Source organism: Bombina bombina, chromosome 2 (assembly GCF_027579735.1).
Source record: "Bombina bombina isolate aBomBom1 chromosome 2, aBomBom1.pri, whole genome shotgun sequence".
NCBI classification, from domain to species: domain Eukaryota; kingdom Metazoa; phylum Chordata; class Amphibia; order Anura; family Bombinatoridae; genus Bombina; species Bombina bombina.
Genome location: NC_069500.1, coordinates 1,338,190,004 through 1,338,209,838, shown reverse-complemented (window position 1 = coordinate 1,338,209,838; position 19,835 = coordinate 1,338,190,004). Strand labels below are relative to the sequence as shown.

The window sequence follows — 19,835 nt, the reverse complement described above, 5'->3', positions numbered from 1 at the left end:
TGGTTCCTTCTGTATAAAGAGCCTGCCTATCCCTCCCGTCATCCGTGTACTTTTGCTTTGGTATTGGTATCCCAGAAGTAATGATGACCCGTGGACTGATCACACTTAACAGAAGAAAACATAATTTATGCTTACCTGATAAATTCCTTTCTTCTGTAGTGTGATCAGTCCACGGCCCGCCCTGTTTTTAAGGCAGGTAAATATTTTTTAATTTATACTCCAGTCACCACTTCACCCTTGGCTTTTCCTTTCTCGTTGGTCCTTGGTCGAATGACTGGGAGTGACGTAGAGGGGAGGAGCTATATACAGCTCTGCTGGGTGAATCCTCTTGCACTTCCTGTTGGGGAGGAGTAATATCCCAGAAGTAATGATGACCCGTGGACTGATCACACTACAGAAGAAAGGAATTTATCAGGTAAGCATAAATTGTTATATATATATATATGTATGTGTATATATATATATATATATATATATATATATATGTATGTGTATATGTATGTGTATATATATATGTATATGTATGTGTATATATATGTGTATATATATATGTATATATATGTATATATATATATGTATGTGTGTGTGTATATATATATATATATATATATATATATATATATATATATATATATATATATATATATATATATATATATATATATATATATATATATATATATATATATACACAAAAGCAGGGAACCAGCACTCTTTTCACATCCAGCTGCCGGGGTGCGCTTACAAGCATTCAAATATCCGCACATCAAAGAAGGTACTCTCCGTTTAAATAAGCCGTTTATTAGTAAACGTTTTCGGAGTCTCCCCCGTCCTCAGACCACTTACAGGCATCAATAGAATATCACCTTAAATACCTACTTACCCCCACCGTGAGACACCGCCATCAGACTCCCAGCTTCCGTGTAGCGCAACTGCCCGGAACTAGGGAGAGCCAACGGGGACAAACTACAAAATAAAAGTGCAAAGTAAAAATCATAACGAAAACATATATTAGTGCAGCAATCCTCCTACAACAAAGTAACTAAAATAAGTGCTGTGTTACATATTAGTATTTCTGCCTTTACCTAAGCACACTGTCACTTATATAGATCGTACCAACCCCTTATGCTAACTCATAAAATACGCATCTAGTGTTTGTCTACACTCTAACCTTTAAAGAAAAATATATTAAAGGGGTTGCCTATATGTACTAGATCCACTCTTCATGTGGTAAACTAATGCCCTCAACTGGACTTAAGTAAATAGTCAAAACTGTTACTTCAGTACTCATTATACAGACTTAAAGAAATTAATTAATCATCTAGAAGACACATACAGACCTATTAATACATCTTAACTGAAATGACCTTAAATAAGAAATATTATCTACTCCATCTTATTCAATGCATACTAGTGTTCCTTACTTCGGCAGATATCTTATTGTACATAGAGGTCCTAGGTGCAAAAAGCACACCCAATGCCATAACCTCATTATACCAATTCATTAAACAAGTGGCCCACATAGCAAATGTAAGTGCAAACTGTCCCTACCTTCCCTACTGGCGAAAAGGAGGCAGTGAGCATACATCCACTACAACATTTATAGAAAGCATTGGAAGTCCAACTGGACATTGAGCCCCTTTGGGTACATAGTCTCCAAATTAAAAATCCACTGGGACTCCCGTTGTAGTAGACGTCTGCCCCTGTCACCACCCCTAGAGTTACGTGGTATGTGGTCTATGATAATATATCGAAGGTCAGACACAGCATGACCACTGGTACAGAAGTGGCGAGCCACCAGTTGGTCCGAATCACCATTCTTGATTGCCAGCCGAACATTTGCTATGTGGGCCACTTGTTTAATGAATTGGTATAATGAGGTTATGGCATTGGGCGTGCTTTTTGCACCTAGGACCTCTATGTACAATAAGATATCTGCCGAAGTAAGGAACACTAGTATGCATTGAATAAGATGGAGTAGATAGTATTTCTTATTTAAGGTCATTTCAGTTAAGATGTATTAATAGGTCTGTATGTGTCTTCTAGATGATTAATTAATTTCTTTAAGTCTGTATAATGAGTACTGAAGTAACAGTTTTGACTATGTACTTAAGTCCAGTTGAGGGCATTAGTTTACCACATGAAGAGTGGATCTAGTACATATAGGCAACCCCTTTAATATATTTTTCTTTACAGGTTAGAGTGTAGACAAACACTAGATGCGTATTTTATGAGTTAGCATAAGGGGTTGGTACGATCTATATAAGTGACAGTGTGCTTAGGTAAAGGCAGAAATACTAATATGTAACACAGCACTTATTTTAGTTACTTTGTTGTAGGAGGATTGCTGCACTAATATGTTTTAGTTATGATTTTTACTTTGCACTTTTATTTTGTAGTTTGTCCCCGTTGGCTCTCCCTAGTTCCGGGCGCGCATGCGCAGTTGCGCTACACGGAAACTGGGAGTCTGATGGCGGTGTCTCACGGTGGGGGTAAGTAGGTATTTAAGGTGATATTCTATTGATGCCTGTAAGTGGTCTGAGGACGGGGGAGACCCCGAAAACGTTTACTAATAAACGGCTTATTTAAACGGAGAGTGCCTTCTTTGATGTGCGGAGATGTATGTATATGTATGTATGTATATATATATGTATATGTGTGTGTATATTTCTTTCTTTCATGTAATTGGCAAGAGTCCATGAGACGTATGGGATATACAATCCTACCAGGAGGAGCAAAGTTTCCCAAACCTCAAAATGCCTATAAATACACCCCTCGCCACACCCAAAATTCAGTTTTACAAACTTTACCTCTTATGGAGGTGGTGAAGTAAGTTTGTGCTAAGATTTCTACGTTGACATGCGCTTCTCAGCATTTTTGAAGCCAGTTTCCTCTGAGTACAGTGAATGTCAGAGGGATGTGAAGGGAGTATCGCCTATTTCATAGGTTCTCTGTTATCGGTGGTAGAGATTCATCTTCTACCTTTTTCAGATCAACGATATACTCTTATATTCCATTACCTATACTGATAACCATTTCAGTACAGGTTTGGCTATCTGCTATATGTGGTTGGGTGTCTTCAGGTAAGTATGTTTTCGTTACTTAAGACACTCTCAGCTATGGTTTGGCACTTTATGTATTTATATAAAGTTTTAAATATATGTAGTGTACTTATATTTGCCATGATTCAGGTTTCAGTATATTTCCTTTGGCAGACTGTCAGTTTCATATCTGGGTAATGCATTTTTTTAGAAAAAAATGTCTTACCTGCGGTGTAGTCTTTTTTCAATTGACTGTAATTTTTCAAATTCGCGGGCAGAATTAGGCTTGCGAGGGCGCAAAATGCAAAAGTTTATTGCGTCATTCTTGGCGCAAAATTTTTTTGCAGCAAAGTTACGTTAGTTGACGCAAATTCGTAATTTCGGGCGTCTTAGTTGACGCCCGGTCCTTTCACAAGGTTGCATCAGCTATGACGCGATTGTGATTTCGGGACATTTTTGGCGCCAAAAGTATTTTTCTGTTTGTTGTGCGTCATACTTGGCGCCAAATATTTAAATTTATTTTAGACCCCATTCCTATTTGCCTCATGTCTTTATGTCAGAGGGCTATGCTGTTTGCATTTTTTTCCCATTCCTGAAACTGCCATATAAGGAAATTGATACTTTTGCTTTATATGTTGTTTTTTTCTCTTACATTTGCAAGATGTCTCAATCTGATCCTGTCTCAGAAATCACTGTTGGAACCCTGCTGCCTGATAACAGTTCTACCAAAGCTAAGTGCATTTGTTGTAAACTTGTGGAGATTATACCTCCAGCTGTGGTTTGTAATAGTTGTCATGATAAACTTTTACATGCAGAAAATGTATTCATCAGTAGTAGTTCATTACCTGTTGTTGTTCCCTCAACATCTAATGCACAAGATATACCTGTAAATTTAAAATAATTTATTTCTGATTCTATTCAGAAGGCTTTGTCTGCCATTCCTCCTCCTAATAAACGTAAAAGGTCTTTTAAAACATAAGGTTGATGAAATTTCAAATGACCAGCAACATACTGAATAATACTTCTCTGATGAGGATCTATCTGATTCAGAAGATCCTGCCTCAGATATTGACACTGATAAATCCTCTTATTTATTTAAATTGGAGTATATTTGTTCTTTGTTAAAAGAAGTATTGATTACATTGGCTCTGGAGGAAACTAGTCCTCTTGATATTAAAACTAGTAAACGTTTAAATTCTGTTTATAAACCTCCTGTGGTTATTCCAGAGGTTTTTCCAGTTCCTGATGCTATTTCTGATATGATTTATAAGGAATGGAATAAGCCTGGTACTTTTTATTCCTTCTTCAAGGTTTAAAAAGTTGTATCCTTTGCCAGCAGTTAGATTGGAGTTTTGTGTAAAGATCCCCAAAGTTGATGGGGCTATCTCTACTCTTGCTAAACGTACTACTATTCCTACGGAAGATGGTACTTCTTTTAAGGATCCTTTAGATAGGAAACTTGAATCTTTTCTAAGGAAAGCTTATTTATATTCAGGTCATCTTCTTAGGCCTGCAATTTCTTTGGCTGATGTTGCAGCTGCTTCAACTTTTTGGTTGGATACTTTAGTGCAACAAGTATCGGATCATGATTTGTCTAGCATTAAGTTGATTCAACATGCTAATAATTTCATTTGTGATGCCATTTTTGATACTATCAAAATTGATGTTAAATATATGTCTTTAACTAGAAGAGCTTTGTGGCTCATCTTGGAATACTGATATGACTTCTAAGTCCAGATTGCTATCTCTTTCTTTCCAAGGTAATACATTATTTGGTTCTCAGTTGGATTCAATAATTTCAACTGTTACTGGGGAAGGGAGTTTTTTTTTTGCCTCGGGATAAAAAAACCTAAGGATAAATCTAAAGCTTTTAACCGTTTTCGTTCCTTTCGACAAAATAAGGAACAGAAACCTAATCCTTCCCCCAAGGAATCTGCTTCCAATTGGAAACCTTCTTCAAATTGGGATAAATCCAAGCCATTTAAGAGATCAAAACCAGCCCCCAAGTCCGCATGAAGGTGCGGCCCTCATTCCAGCTTAGCTGGTAGGGGGCAGATTAATTTTTCAAAGATGTTTGGATCAATTCGGTCCAAAATCATTGGATTCAGAGTATTGTCTCTCAGGGGTACAGAATAGAATTCAGAGCGAGACCACCTGTGAGAAAAAAAAATTCTCTTACGCATTCCGGTAAACCCAGCAAAGGCTCAGGCTTTTCTGAAGTGTGTTTCAGACCTGGAGTTATCAGCGGTAATCATGCCAGTTCCGTTTCAGGAACAGGGTCTGGGGTTTTATTTAAATTTATTTATTGTCCCAAAGAGAGAAGATTCATTCAGACCAGTTTTGGATCTAAAGATTTTGAATCGATATGTAAGAGTACCAACTTTCAAAATGGTGACTATAAGGACTATTCTGCCTTTTGTTCAGCAAGGGCATTATATGTCCACAATAGACTTACAGGATGCATATCTTCATATTCCGATTCATCCAGATCACTATCAGTTCCTGAGATTCTCTTTTCTAGACGAGCATTACGAATTTGTTGCTCTTCCTTTTGGCCTAACAACCGCTTCAAGAATCTTTTCAAAGGTTCTAGGTGCCCTACTCTCTGTGAGCGGGGTATTGCGGTATTTCCTTATTTGGACGATATCTTGGTACTCGCTCAATCTTTACGTTCTGCAGCATCTCACACGAATCAACTAGTGTTGTTTCTTCGAAGACATGGTTGGAGGATCAATTTACCAAAAAGTTATTTGATTCCTCAGACAAGGGTAACCTTTTTAGTTTTCCAGATAGATTCAGTGTCCATGACTTTGACTCTATCAGACGAGAGACATTTGAAATTGGTTGCAGCCTGTCAGAACCTTCAGTCTCAGTCATTCCCTTCAGTAGCTATGTGCATGGAATTTTTAGGGCTCATGACTGCAGCATCGGACGCGATCCCCTTTGCTCGTTTTCATATGAGACCTCTCCAGCTTTGTATGGTGCAGGGATTATACAAGGTTATCACAATTAATATCCTTAAATCCCTATGTTCGACTTTCTCTGACTTGGTGGTTAGTCACCATCGTATTATTTTAGGGGCCTCTTTCGTTCGTTCAACCTGGACTTTGATCACAACAGATGCGAGTCTTTCAGGTTGGGGAGTTGTTTGGGGATCTTTGACAGCACAAGGAGTTTGGAAATCTCAAGAGGCAAGATTACCAATAAATATTTTGGAACTCTGTGCGATTCTCAGGGCTCTTCAATTTTGGCCTCTGTTGAAGAGAGAACCGTTCATTTGTTTTCAGAGAGACAATGTCACAACTGTGGCATATGTCAATCATCAGGGTGGGACTCACAGTCCTCAAGCTATGAAAGAAATATCTCTGATACTTGTTTGGGCGGAATCCTGCTCCTGTCTAATTTCTGCGGTTCATATCCCAGGTATAGACAATTGGGAAGCGGATTACCACAGTCGTCAGACTTTATCTGATGGCATCTCATCTAAACAAAAAACTTTCCAGGTACTTGTCCAGGTCCAGGGATCCTCAGGCGGAAGCAGTGGATGCATTGACACTTCCTTGGTGTTATTAACCTGCTTATATTTTCCCGCCTGTAGTTCTTCTTCCAATAGTTATCTCCAAGATCATCATGGAGCAATCGTTTGTGCTGCTGGTAGCTCCAGCATGGCCTCACAGGTTTTGGTATGCAGATTTTGTTCAGATGTCCAGTTGCCAATCTTGGCCACTTTCACTAAGGCCAGACCTATCTCAAGGTCGGTTTTTGCATCAGGATCTCAAATCATTAAATTTGAAGGTATGGAGATTGAACGCTTAGTGCTTAGTCATAGAGGTTTCTCTGACTCAGTGATTAATACTATGTTGCAGGCTTGTAAATCTGTTTTCTCTTGTTAAGTGTATCCAGTCCACGGATCATCCATTACTTGTGGGATATATTCCCTTCCCAACAGGAAGTTGCAAGAGGATCACCCACAGCAGAGCTGCTATATAGCTCCTCCCCTACATGTCATATCCAGTCATTCTCTTGCAACCCTCAACATAGATGGAGGTCGTAAGAGGACTGTGGTGTTTTATACTTAATTATTTCTTCAATCAAAAGTTTGTTATTTTTAAATGGCACAGGAGTGTGCTGTTTTTTTCTCAGGCAGTATTTGGAAGAAGAATCTGCCTGCGTTTTCTATGATCTTAGCAGAAGTAACTAAGATCCACTGGCTGTTCTCACACATTCTGAGGAGTGGGGTAACTTCAGAAAGGGAATGGCGTGCGGGGTATCCTGCAACTAAGGTATGTGCAGTAAAATATTTTTCTAAGGAATGGAATTGACTAAGAAAATGCTGCTGATACCGAAGTAATGTAAGTAAAGCCTTAAATGCAGCGAAAGCGACTGGTATCAGGCTTATTAATGTATGTGCAGTAAAATAATTTTCTAGGTAATGGAATTTGACTAAGAAAATGCTGCTAATACTGAAGTAATGTAGTAAAGCCTTAAATGCAGTAGAAGCGACTGGTATCAGGCTTATCATTAGAGATGCATACTCTTTAAAAAAAGATGTTTTAAAACGTTTGCTGGCATGTTTAATCGTTTTTTTGAGGTACATTGGTGATAAAATTTATTGGGGCATATTTTTTCCACATGGCTAACTTAATTTCTGCATAGAAACAGTTAACTGAGGCTTCCCACTGTTGTAATAAGTGGGAGGGGCCTATTTTAGCGCTTTTTTGCGCAGTAAAAATTCAGACTCAGTCTTCCTGCTTCTTCTTGCATGATCCAGGACATCTCTAGAGAGCTCAAGGGACTTCAAAGGTCATTTTGAGGGAGGTAATCAGTCACAGCAGACCTGTGACAGTGTGTTTGACTGTGTTTAAAAACGTTTTTTTCTCTATTGATTATCCGGTTTGGGTATTAAGGGTTTAATCATCCATTTGCAAGTGGATGCAATGCTCTGCTAATTTAATACATTTTCTGTGAAATTTTGGTTGGTATAACTGATTTGGTTCATTGTTATTTCAACTTGAGACAGGTTGTGTGCTTCTTAAAGGCGCAGTAGCGTTTATTTTGCTTGTAAACTGATTTTAAAGTGTTTTCCAAGCTTCCTAGTCTCATTGCTAGTCTGTTTAAACATGTCTGACACAGATGAATCTGTTTGTTCATTATGTTTGAAGGCCAGTGTGGAGCCCCATAGAAATGTGTACTAAATGTATTGATTTCACTTTAAATAATAAAGGCAACTAAAGATTTTCGGCAAACTTCTTCCCTGTTTGTCGTTTACTCTGGTCAGAGGAGAGGTCAAAAAGCTTCGGCAACCTCTCTCTCCTTTTGGCTTCATAGCATAATACGTTTAGCCTATGAGACTGCTGGACAGCAGCCCCCTGAAAGGATTACAGCTCATTCTACTAGAGCTGTGGCTTCCACCTGGGCCTTTAAAAATGAGGCCTCTGTTGAACAGATTTGCAAGGCTGCGACTTGGTCTTCGCTTCACACCTTTTCAAAATTTTACAAATTTGACACTTTTGCTTCTTCGGAGGCTGTTTTTGGGAGAAAGGTTCAACAGGCAGTGGTTCCTTCCGTTTACGTTCCTGCCTTGTCCCTCCCATCATCCGTGTACTTCAGCTTTGGTATTGGTATCCCACAAGTAATGGATGATCCGTGGACTGGATACACTTAACAAGAGAAAACATAATTTATGCTTACCTGATAAATTTATTTCTCTTGTAGTTTATCCAGTCCACGGCCTGCCCTGTCTTTTTAAGGCAGATCTAAATTTTAATTAAAAACTCCTGTCACCACTGCACCCTATGGTTTCTCCTTTCTTGTTTTGTTTCGGTCGAATGACTGGATATGACATGTAGGGGAGGAGCTATATAGCAGCTCTGCTGTGGGTGATCCTCTTGCAACTTCCTGTTGGGAAGGGAATATATCCCACAAGTAATGGATGATCCGTGGACTGGATACACTACAAGAGAAATAAATTTATCAGGTAAGCATAAATTATGTTTTTAGAAAGATTTATTATCGAGTTTGGAAGACTTACATTTCATGGTGTTCTTCTCATAAATTCTCTTGGCATTCTTTTAGAATTCCTAGAATTTTACAGTTTCTTCAGGATGGTTTGGATAAAGGTTTGTCTGCAAGTTCCTTGAAAGGACAAATCTCTGCTCTTTCTGTTTTATTTCACAGAAAGATTGCTAAACTTCCTGATATTCATTGTTTTGTGCAGGCTTTGGTTCGTATCAAGCCTGTCATTAAATCAATCTCTCCTCCTTGGAGTCTTAATTTAGTTTTGAAGGCTTTACAGGCTCCTCCGTTTGAGCCTATGCATTCTTTGGACATTAAACTACTTTCTTGGAAAGTGTTTTTCCTTTTGGCCATCTCTTCTGCTAGAAGAGTTTCAGAATTATCTGCTCTCTTGTGAATCTCCTTTTCTGATTTTTTCATCAGGATAAGGCGGTTTTGCGGACTTCATTTAAATCCTTACCTAAGGTTGTGAATTCTAACAACATTAATTGAGAAATTGTTGTCCCTTTCTTGTGTCCTAAACATAAGAATTCTTTGGACAGATCCTTACATTCTTTGGAATATTATGTTGCTTTCTGGTTCTAGGAAAGGTCAGAAGTCTTCTGCTGTTTCCTTGGCTTAGTGGTTAAAGTTTTTGATTCATCAAGCTTATTTGGAGTCTGTTCAAGCCCCGCCTCAGAGAATTACAGCTCATTCTACTAGATCAGTCTCTACTTTGTGAGCTTTTAAAAATGAAGCTTCAGTTGATCAGATTTGCAAAGCAGCAACTTGGTCTTCTTTGCATACATTTACTAAATTCTACCGTTTTGATGTATTTGCTTCTTCGGAAGCAGTTTTTGGTAGAAAAGTTCTTCAGGCAGCTGTTTCAGTTTGATTCTTCTGCTTATGATTTAAGTTTTTTCCTTTCATTTATGAGAATAAACTTATATTTTGGGTTGTGGATTAATTTTTTTCAGCGGAAAATGGCTGTTTTTATTTTTATCTCTCCCTCTCTAGTGACTCTTGCGTGGAGTTCCACATCTTGGGTATTGCTATCCCATACGTCACTAGCTCATGGACTCTTGCCAATTACATGAAAGAAAACATAATTTATGTAAGCACTTACCTGATAAATTAATTTCTTTCATATTGGCAAGAGTCCATGAGGCCCACCCTTTTTATAGTGGTTATGATATTTTTGTATAAAGCACAGTTATTTCCAAATTCCTTTGTTGATGCTTTTTACTCCTTTCTTTATCACCCCACTTCTTGGCTATTCGTTAAACTGAATTGTGGGTGTGGTGAGGGGTGTATATATATAGACATTTTGAGGTTTGGGAAACTTTGCCCCTCCTGGTTGGATTGTATATCCCAAACGTCACTAGCTCATGGACTCTTGCCAATATGAAAGAAATGAATTTATCAGGTTCTTACATAAATTATTTTTTTTTAATTTCAACCTAAAACTAGACCGCAGAGGTTGTTCATAAAACTACCACCCTTTTTTACACAATAGTTTAAACACTTCTTGCCAGTAAAGATTTGTAGTGTCTCAAATATAGTGTTTTGAAAAGTGGAAAAAAAAATCTGAGTTACTACCATGTACACATTTCATTTTAGTTTTTTTTGTTTGTCGAAGTCTTAAATATAAATCATGTTTTCTTTCTTTTTCATTAGTTATGTGAGAAAGGTGGCCATCTTAAGCTGTGTGAGGGACTCTGTTATGCTGCCTTTCATTTATCCTGCCTTGGACTTTCTGAAAGGCCAGTGGGGAAATTTCTATGCAAGGAATGTTCGTCTGGTAAGTCACAAGCTTCATTTTACATTGCTTACATTTGTACGCAGGATAATTCATGCGAGATGTTCATGTCAATTTGCAAATAACACGTTCTTAAATGTGCAGCTACCTCAGTAAAACACTTTGAAAGGTGGTATTTATTGTTTTAAGCTAAAAAAACGTAAGGTTTTCCTGTATGCAGGTTATTTTTTTTTAGTTAATATATTTTTTAACCCTTGCTTTTCTTTTTCTTCATAAACTGGGAGAGTCCACAGCGGCATTCATTATTTTTGGGAAATTCAAAACCTGGCCACCAGGAGGCGGCAAAGACACCTTAGCCAAAGGCTTAAATACCTCCCCCAGTCATTCTTTGCCTCTCGTCACAGGAGGTTGGCAGTGAAGTGTCAGAAGTTTCGGTAGTCTCTTATGGAGGGAGTTAACCTGAGGAAACAGCCTGTGGTGGCTGAGAAACATGTCGCTGTTTTTAAAATAAAAGTTTTTAAATATACACTTGCTTTATCACAATTATTCTGCTCCTGTTTGGGGGCAGAGTGTGTGTGCTAGTTCTATCTTCCAAAGTGGTGATTTTCTGCATCCTGCAAATTGGATTCCACAGTCCACTGGGCGGCTGAGAGGTCCCAGTACTGCTGATATTGCACCTGGTGGTGCTTTGTTTCCTGTAAGTACAACCTTGAATCCTTTATCTGGTGTACAAACGTTACTGGGCTATGTGTGTGCCTTTTTTGCCCTTATAGGCATCATAGGATAGGCCCTCGCCAAGGATCATCTCTATCTGGCTGGAGACAGCAGTGAGCTGGACCACTGTTTGATGTTCCAGGCTGCCACAATAGCACCATTTGGGTGCGCTACGCTTGTGAGTATATTTCCTATCCTGCTGGTGTTTTGTATCCGACTGCCGTGACGTTACTAGGCCATGTTGGCGCCTCTGTGCTTCTTTCTCTTATAGATCACGCCACACCAGGATGACCGTCCTATGACAGAGAGCTGCCTTCTTTCTTTTGGATTGTTCTTTGTGTGGACATTTTGTCATTTGATTATACCAATATCATCTGGGTCCACTTGTGAGCATATCATCTCTAATAATCTGATATAAGTGTGCTAGGTTTATTGTATATTCTCTTAATTATCTGTATATATCTGCTTACTGTTTGCTGCTTATTGTTAGCGCCCCCTAGGAGTGTGGTGTATGTTCTATATGCACCACCCTCCTTATATCTCTTATGGAGGGTAGTACTCTTCGGAATGGGACGGGAGTTTTAAGTAGTCCTGTCAGCCTCTCAGTGAGAGCATGGATGAAGGTTAGAGTCCGGAGATGCAGGGAGAGTCTTTCTGTGAAACCATCCCAACTCATATTAACAGCTCCATAAGCAATCAGCGTTGACGAGTTTGGCTGCCTGCTTTCTTCACTCAAGTCCATGTCAGAAGTGACGCTACTATCTGTCACACTTGAAGGGCTGTGCTCCCGTTCCACGGCGTAGATTCTGGTAAGATCGTTTCATTTTATTTTCCATATGGTAATGTATGAAGTCAGGGTCCCAGTGGGACTCGTTTATCTTATTGAATCAAGGGATAATATCTCCTTAGGGGGTTATTAAACAGGGTGGGACTTTAATCATGTTCGTTATGTGATTTTGTCTAATGTGTAGTGATACTTGGGCTCGTGTTTTTTTCGTAACATAGGCCTTTATTGAAGGTTGTGCTGTCTTTACGGACTGGTGCTTTTTTGTTTTGTTACTGCACGGTGCACCTTGTGACCAGGCGTGGTCATGCTCCTGTCCTCCATTTCCCTATTCCTGGCCATGTGGCGACAAAGAGATTCTGTTTTGCTAGAGTCTGGGTCATAGGAGGTGATGAGTGCACCAGCCATTGCTGGTGTAAAAGGTGCCGTTTATTTTTTGTCCATATTTATAATTTCCAAGTTATGGAGGATCCTGATTTTTTTGGAGACGGATGTCTGATTCAGATTCTTCTTCTTGCGAAGAATATGAAAGGGCCCGGGTGATCCATGCCCATCAGTTATGTTTCGAATGCCGCTTATTAGTGTTCTGCTCTCCGGATTTGGGGATCTTAGACTCTGCTGAGGCATCCGCCCCTGGGGATTCCGTTTCCCACGTGGCGCGCGCCCTAGAACCTTCCTTTGCTACAGAAGCAGGTGTCCCGAACGCCGTCTATACTTCTCCGGATGGTGGCTTGTTTCCTCCAGAGGTTACGGCACGGTTCCGCATGGCCATATCGATGGCGTTGGCACATTTACATTTCTTTCATGTAATTGGCCATTGGTCCATGAGCTAGTGACGTATGGGATATACAGTCCTACCAGGAGGGGCAAAGTTTCCCAAACCTTGAAATGCCTATAAATACACCCCTCACCACACCCACAATACAGTTTTTACAAACTTTGCCTCCGATGGAGGTGGTGAAGTAAGTTTGTGCTAGATTCTACGTTGATATGCGCTCCACAGCAAGTTGGAGCCCGGTTTTCCTCTCAGCGTGCAGTGAATGTCAGAGGGATGTGAGGAGAGTATTGCCTATTTGAATGCAGTGATCTCCTTCTACGGGGTCTATTTCATAGGTTCTCTGTTATCGGTCGTAGAGATTCATCTCTTACCTCCCTTTTCAGATCGACGATATACTCTTATATATACCATTACCTCTGCTGATTCTCGTTTCAGTACTGGTTTGGCTTTCTACAAACATGTAGATGAGTGTCCTGGGGTAAGTAAATCTTATTTTCTGTGACACTCTAAGCTATGGTTGGGCACTTTGTTTATAAAGTTCTAAATATATGTATTCAAACATTTATTTGCCTTGACTCAGAATGTTCAACTTTCCTTATTTTTCAGACAGTCAGTTTCATATTTGGGATTATGCATTTAAATTATTCATTTTTTCTTACCTTCAAAAATTTGACTCTTTTTTCCCTGTGGGCTGTTAGGCTCGCGGGGGCTGAAAATGCTTCATTTTATTGCGTCATTCTTGGCGCGGACTTTTTTGGCGCAAAAAATTATTTTCCGTTTCCGGCGTCATATGTGTCGCCGGAAGTTGCGTCATTTTTTGACGTTATTTTGCGCCAAAAATGTCGGCGTTCCGGATGTGGCGTCATTTTTGGCGCCAAAAGCATTTAGGCGCCAAATAATGTGGGCGTCTTATTTGGCGCTAAAAAATATGGGCGTCGCTTTTGTCTCCACATTATTTAAGTCTCATTTTTCATTGCTTCTGGTTGCTAGAAGCTTGTTCTTTGGCATTTTTTCCCATTCCTGAAACTGTCATTTAAGGAATTTGATCAATTTTGCTTTATATGTTTTTTCTCTTACATATTGCAAGATGTCTCACGTTGCATCTGAGTCAGAAGATACTACAGGAAAATCGCTGTCTAGTGCTGGATCTACCAAAGCTAAGTGTATCTGCTGTAAACTTTTGGTAGCTATTCCTCCGGCTGTTGTTTGTATTAATTGTCATGACAAACTTGTTAATGCAGATATTTCCTTTAGTAAAGTACCAGTGTCTGTTGCAGTTCCTTCAACATCTAAGGTGCAGAATGTTCCTGATAACATAAGAGATTTTGTTTCTGAATCCATCAAGAAGGCTATGTCTGTTATTTCTCCTTCTAGTAAACGTAAAAAATCTTTTAAAGCTTCTCTCCCTACAGATGAATTTTTAAATGAACATCATCATTCTGATTCTGATGACTCTTCTGGTTCAGAGGATTCTGTTTCAGAGATTGATGCTGATAAATCTTCATATTTATTTAAAATGGAATTTATTCGTTCTTTACTTAAAGAAGTATTAATTGCTTTAGAAATAGAGGATTCTGGTCCTCTTGATACTAATTCTAAACGTTTAGATAAGGTATTTAAATCTCCTGTGGTTATTCCAGAAGTTTTTCCTGTTCCTAATGCTATTTCTGCAGTAATTTCCAAAGAATGGGATAAATTGGGTAATTCATTTACTCCTTCTAAACGCTTTAAGCAATTATATCCTGTACCGTCTGACAGGTTAGAATTTTGGGACAAAATCCCTAAAGTTGATGTGGCTATTTCTACCCTTGCTAAACGTACTACCATTCCTACATCAGATGGTACTTCGTTTAAAGATCCTTTAGATAGGAAAATTGAATCCTTTCTAAGAAAAGCTTATCTGTGTTCAGGTAATCTTCTTAGACCTGCTATATCATTGGCTGATGTTGCTGCAGCTTCAACTTTTTGATTGGAAACTTTAGCGCAACAAGTAACAAATCATGATTCTCATGATATTATTATTCTTCTTCAGCATGCTAATAATTTTATCTGTGATGCCATTTTTGATATTATCAGAGTTGATGTCAGGTTTATGTCTCTAGCTATTTTAGCTAGAAGAGCTTTATGGCTTAAGACTTGGAATGCTGATATGGCTTCTAAATCAACTCTACTTTCCATTTATTTCCAGGGTAACAAATTATTTGGTTCTCAGTTGGATTCTATTATCTCAACTGTTACTGGTGGGAAAGGAACTTTTTTACCACAGGATAAAAAATCTAAAGGTAAAAACAGGGCTAATAATCGTTTTCGTTCCTTTCGTTTCAACAAAGAACAAAAGCCTGATCCTTCATCCTCAGGAGCAGTTTCAGTTTGGAAACCATCTCCAGTCTGGAATAAATCCAAGCCTGCTAGAAAGGCAAAGCCTGCTTCTAAGTCCACATGAAGGTGCGTCCCTCATTCCAGCTCAGCTGGTAGGGGGCAGGTTACGTTTTTTCAAAGAAATTTGGATCAATTCTGTTCACAATCTTTGGATTCAGAACATTGTTTCAGAAGGGTACAGAATTGGTTTCAAGATGAGACCTCCTGCAAAAAGATTTTTTCTTTCCCGTGTCCCAGTAAATCCAGTGAAAGCTCAAGCATTTCTGAATTGTGTTTCAGATCTAGAGTGGGCTGGAGTAATTATGCCAGTTCCAGTTCCGGAACAGGGGATGGGGTTTTATTCAAATCTCTTCATTGTACCAAAGAAGGAGAATTCCTTCAGACCAGTTCTGGATCTAAAAATATTGAATCGTTATGTAAGGATACCAACGTTCAAGATGGTAACTGTAAGGACTATCTTGCCTTTTGTTCAGCAAGGGAATTATATGTCCACAATAGATTTACAGGATGCATATCTGCATATTCCGATTCATCCAAATCATTATCAGTTCCTGAGATTCTCTTTTCTGGACAAGCATTACCAGTTTGTAGCTCTACCGTTTGGCCTAGCTACAGCTCCAAGAATTTTTTCAAAGGTTCTCGGTGCCCTTCTGTCTGTAATCAGAGAACAGGGTATTGTGGTATTTCCTTATTTGGACGATATCTTGGTACTTGCTCAGTCTTTACATTTAGCAGAATCTCATACGAATCGACTTGTGTTGTTTCTTCAAGATCATGGTTGGAGGATCAATTTACCAAAAAGTTCTTTGATTCCTCAGACAAGGGTAACCTTTCTGGGTTTCCAGATAGATTCAGTGTCCATGACTCTGTCTTTGACAGACAAGAGACGTCTAAAATTGATTGCAGCTTGTCGAAACCTTCAGTCACAATCATTCCCTTCGGTAGCCTTATGCATGGAAATTCTAGGTCTTATGACTGCTGCATCGGACGCGATCCCCTTTGCTTGTTTTCACATGCGACCTCTTCAGCTCTGTATGCTGAATCAATGGTGCAAGGATTACACAAAGATATCTCAATTAATATCTTTAAAACCGATTGTACGACACTCTCTAACGTGGTGGACAGATCACCATCGTTTAATTCAGGGGGCTTCTTTTGTGCTTCCGACCTGGACTGTAATTTCAACAGATGCAAGTCTCACAGGTTGGGGAGCTGTGTGGGGATCTCTTACGGCACAAGGAGTTTGGGAATCTCAGGAGGTGAGATTACCGATCAATATTTTGGAACTCCGTGCAATTTTCAGGGCTCTTCAGTTTTGGCCTCTTCTGAAGAGAGAATCGTTCATTTGTTTTCAGACAGACAATGTCACAACTGTGGCATACATCAATCATCAAGGAGGGACTCACAGTCCTCTGGCTATGAAAGAAGTATCTCGAATTTTGGTTTGGGCGGAATCCAGCTCCTGTCTAATCTCTGCGGTTCATATCCCAGGTATAGACAATTGGGAAGCGGATTATGTCAGTCGCCAAACGTTGCATCCGGGCGAATGGTCTCTTCACCCAGAGGTATTTCTTCAGATTGTTCAAATGTGGGAACTTCCAGAAATAGATTTGATGGCGTCTCATCTAAACAAGAAACTTCCCAGGTATCTGTCCAGATCCCGGGATCCTCAGGCGGAGGCAGTGGATGCATTATCACTTCCTTGGAAGTATCATCCTGCCTATATCTTTCCGCCTCTAGTTCTTCTTCCAAGAGTAATCTCCAAGATTCTGAAGGAATGCTCGTTTGTTCTGCTGGTAGCTCCGGCATGGCCTCACAGGTTTTGGTATGCGGATCTTGTCCGGATGGCCTCTTGCCAACCGTGGACTCTTCCGTTAAGACCAGACCTTCTGTCTCAAGGTCCTTTTTTCCATCAGGATCTGAAATCCTTAAATTTAAAGGTATGGAGATTGAACGCTTGATTCTTGGTCAAAGAGGTTTCTCTGACTCTGTGATTAATACTATGTTACAGGCTCGTAAATCTGTATCTAGAGAGATATATTATAGAGTCTGGAAGACTTATATTTCTTGGTGTCTTTCTCATCATTTTTCTTGGCATTCTTTTAGAATACCGAGAATATTACAGTTTCTTCAGGATGGTTTGGATAAGGGTTTGTCCGCAAGTTCCTTGAAAGGACAAATCTCTGCTCTTTCTGTTCTTTTTCACAGAAAGATTGCTATTCTTCCTGATATTCATTGTTTTGTACAAGCTTTGGTTCGTATAAAGCCTGTCATTAAGTCAATTTCTCCTCCTTGGAGTTTGAATTTGGTTCTGGGGGCTCTTCAAGCTCCTCCATTTGAACCTATGCATTCATTGGACATTAAATTACTTTCTTGGAAAGTTTTGTTCCTTTTGGCCATCTCTTCTGCCAGAAGAGTTTCTGAATTATCTGCTCTTTCTTGTGAGTCTCCTTTTCTGATTTTTCATCAGGATAAGGCGGTGTTGCGAACTTCTTTGAATTTTTACCTAAAGTTGTGAATTCCAACAACATTAGTAGAGAAATTGTGGTTCCTTCATTATGTCCTAATCCTAAGAATTCTAAGGAGAAATCGTTGCATTCTTTGGATGTTGTTAGAGCTTTGAAATATTATGTTGAAGCTACTAAATCTTTCCGAAAGACTTCTAGTCTATTTGTTATCTTTTCCGGTTCTAGAAAAGGCCAGAAAGCTTCTGCCATTTCTTTGGCATCTTGGTTGAAATCTTTAATTCATCTTGCCTATGTTGAGTCGGGTAAAACTCCGCCTCAGAGGATTACAGCTCATTCTACTAGGTCAGTTTCTACTTCCTGGGCGTTTAGGAATGAAGCTTCGGTTGATCAGATTTGCAAAGCAGCAACTTGGTCCTCTTTGCATACTTTTACTAAATTCTACCATTTTGATGTATTTTCTTCTTCTGAAGCAGTTTTTGGTAGAAAAGTACTTCAGGCAGCGGTTTCAGTTTGAATCTTCTGCTTATGTTTTTCATTAAACTTTATTTTGGGTGTGGATTATTTTCAGCAGGAATTGGCTGTCTTTATTTTATCCCTCCCTCTCTAGTGACTCTTGTGTGGAAAGATCCACATCTTGGGTAATCATTATCCCATACGTCACTAGCTCATGGACTCTTGCTAATTACATGAAAGAAAACATAATTTATATAAGAACTTACCTGATAAATTCATTTCTTTCATATTAGCAAGAGTCCATGAGGCCCGCCCTTTTTTTGTGGTGGTTATGATTTTGTATAAAGCACAATTATTCCAATTCCTTATTTTATATGCTTTCGCACTTTTTTATCACCCCACTTCTTGGCTATTCGTTAAACTGAATTGTGGGTGTGGTGAGGGGTGTATTTATAGGCATTTTGAGGTTTGGGAAACTTTGCCCCTCCTGGTAGGAATGTATATCCCATACGTCACTAGCTCATGGACTCTTGCTAATATGAAAGAAATGAATTTATCAGGTAAGTTCTTACATAAATTATGTTTTTCTTCTGTGATATGCGCTTCTCAGCATTTTGAAGCCCGATTCCTCTGAGTACAGTGAATTTCAGAGGGATGTGATGGCAGTATCACCTATCAAATTCTGTGGTTTTCCTCGTGGGAAATCTTTTCATAGGTTCTCTATCGGTCGTAGAGATTCATCTCCTACCTCCCTTTTTAGATCGAAGATAAACTCTCATATTCCATTACCTCTACTGATACTATTTCAGTACTGGTTTGGCTATCTGCTATATGTGGATGGGTGTCTTTCGGTAAGTTTTTTATTTCTTAGATACTCTCAGCTATGGTTTGGCACTTTGTGTTGATGTAAAGTTCTAAATATATGTATTGTACTTATATTTGCCATGAGTCAGGTTTATGTATATTTCCCTTTGCAGACTATCAGTTTCAAAATTGGGAAAACCTATTTAGGAAGTAGTTTTTTCTTACCTGGGGTATAGTTTTTTTCTTCAAAATTGAATTTTCACGTTTTTTTATTGCGTTTTTGGCACGAGAATTTTTTTGGCGTGAAGTTACGTTCGGTGATGCAAATTCACCATTTCAGCCGTCTTAGTTGACACCAGGTTTCCTTGCACAAGGTTGCGTCTGCTATGACGCGTGTTGCGTCATTTCCGGATGTTAACGGCAAAAAAAATTGTTTTGCGTTGCGCATCATACTTGGTGCCAAATAATTTTATTATTTAAACTAGGGTTGCACCGATACCGATACTGGTATCGGAGCCGATACCAAGTATTTGCATGAGTACTTGTACTCGTGCAAATGCACCGATACTTAAACCAATACCGTTCCCATTTCATTTTAAGCTGGAGTGGAGACTTAACTAAAAATTGTTCACTTCTGTTCTGCCAATACAAATTGCTGTTA

The 19,835-nt window shown here is 39.1% G+C and overlaps 1 protein-coding gene across 3 annotated transcripts in view; it reads left to right on the top strand.

Moving 5' to 3' along the window:
- The window catches only part of LOC128650345 (histone-lysine N-methyltransferase NSD2), a 448,512-nt gene that overhangs the window by 326,454 nt on the left and 102,223 nt on the right, over window positions 1-19,835 (top strand). For all 3 annotated transcript variants that reach the window (XM_053704216.1, XM_053704217.1, XM_053704218.1), the window contains one exon: window positions 10,713-10,836. In XM_053704216.1, the coding sequence (XP_053560191.1) occupies window positions 10,713-10,836 (124 nt within the window). The remainder of the gene's footprint in view (window positions 1-10,712; window positions 10,837-19,835) is intronic.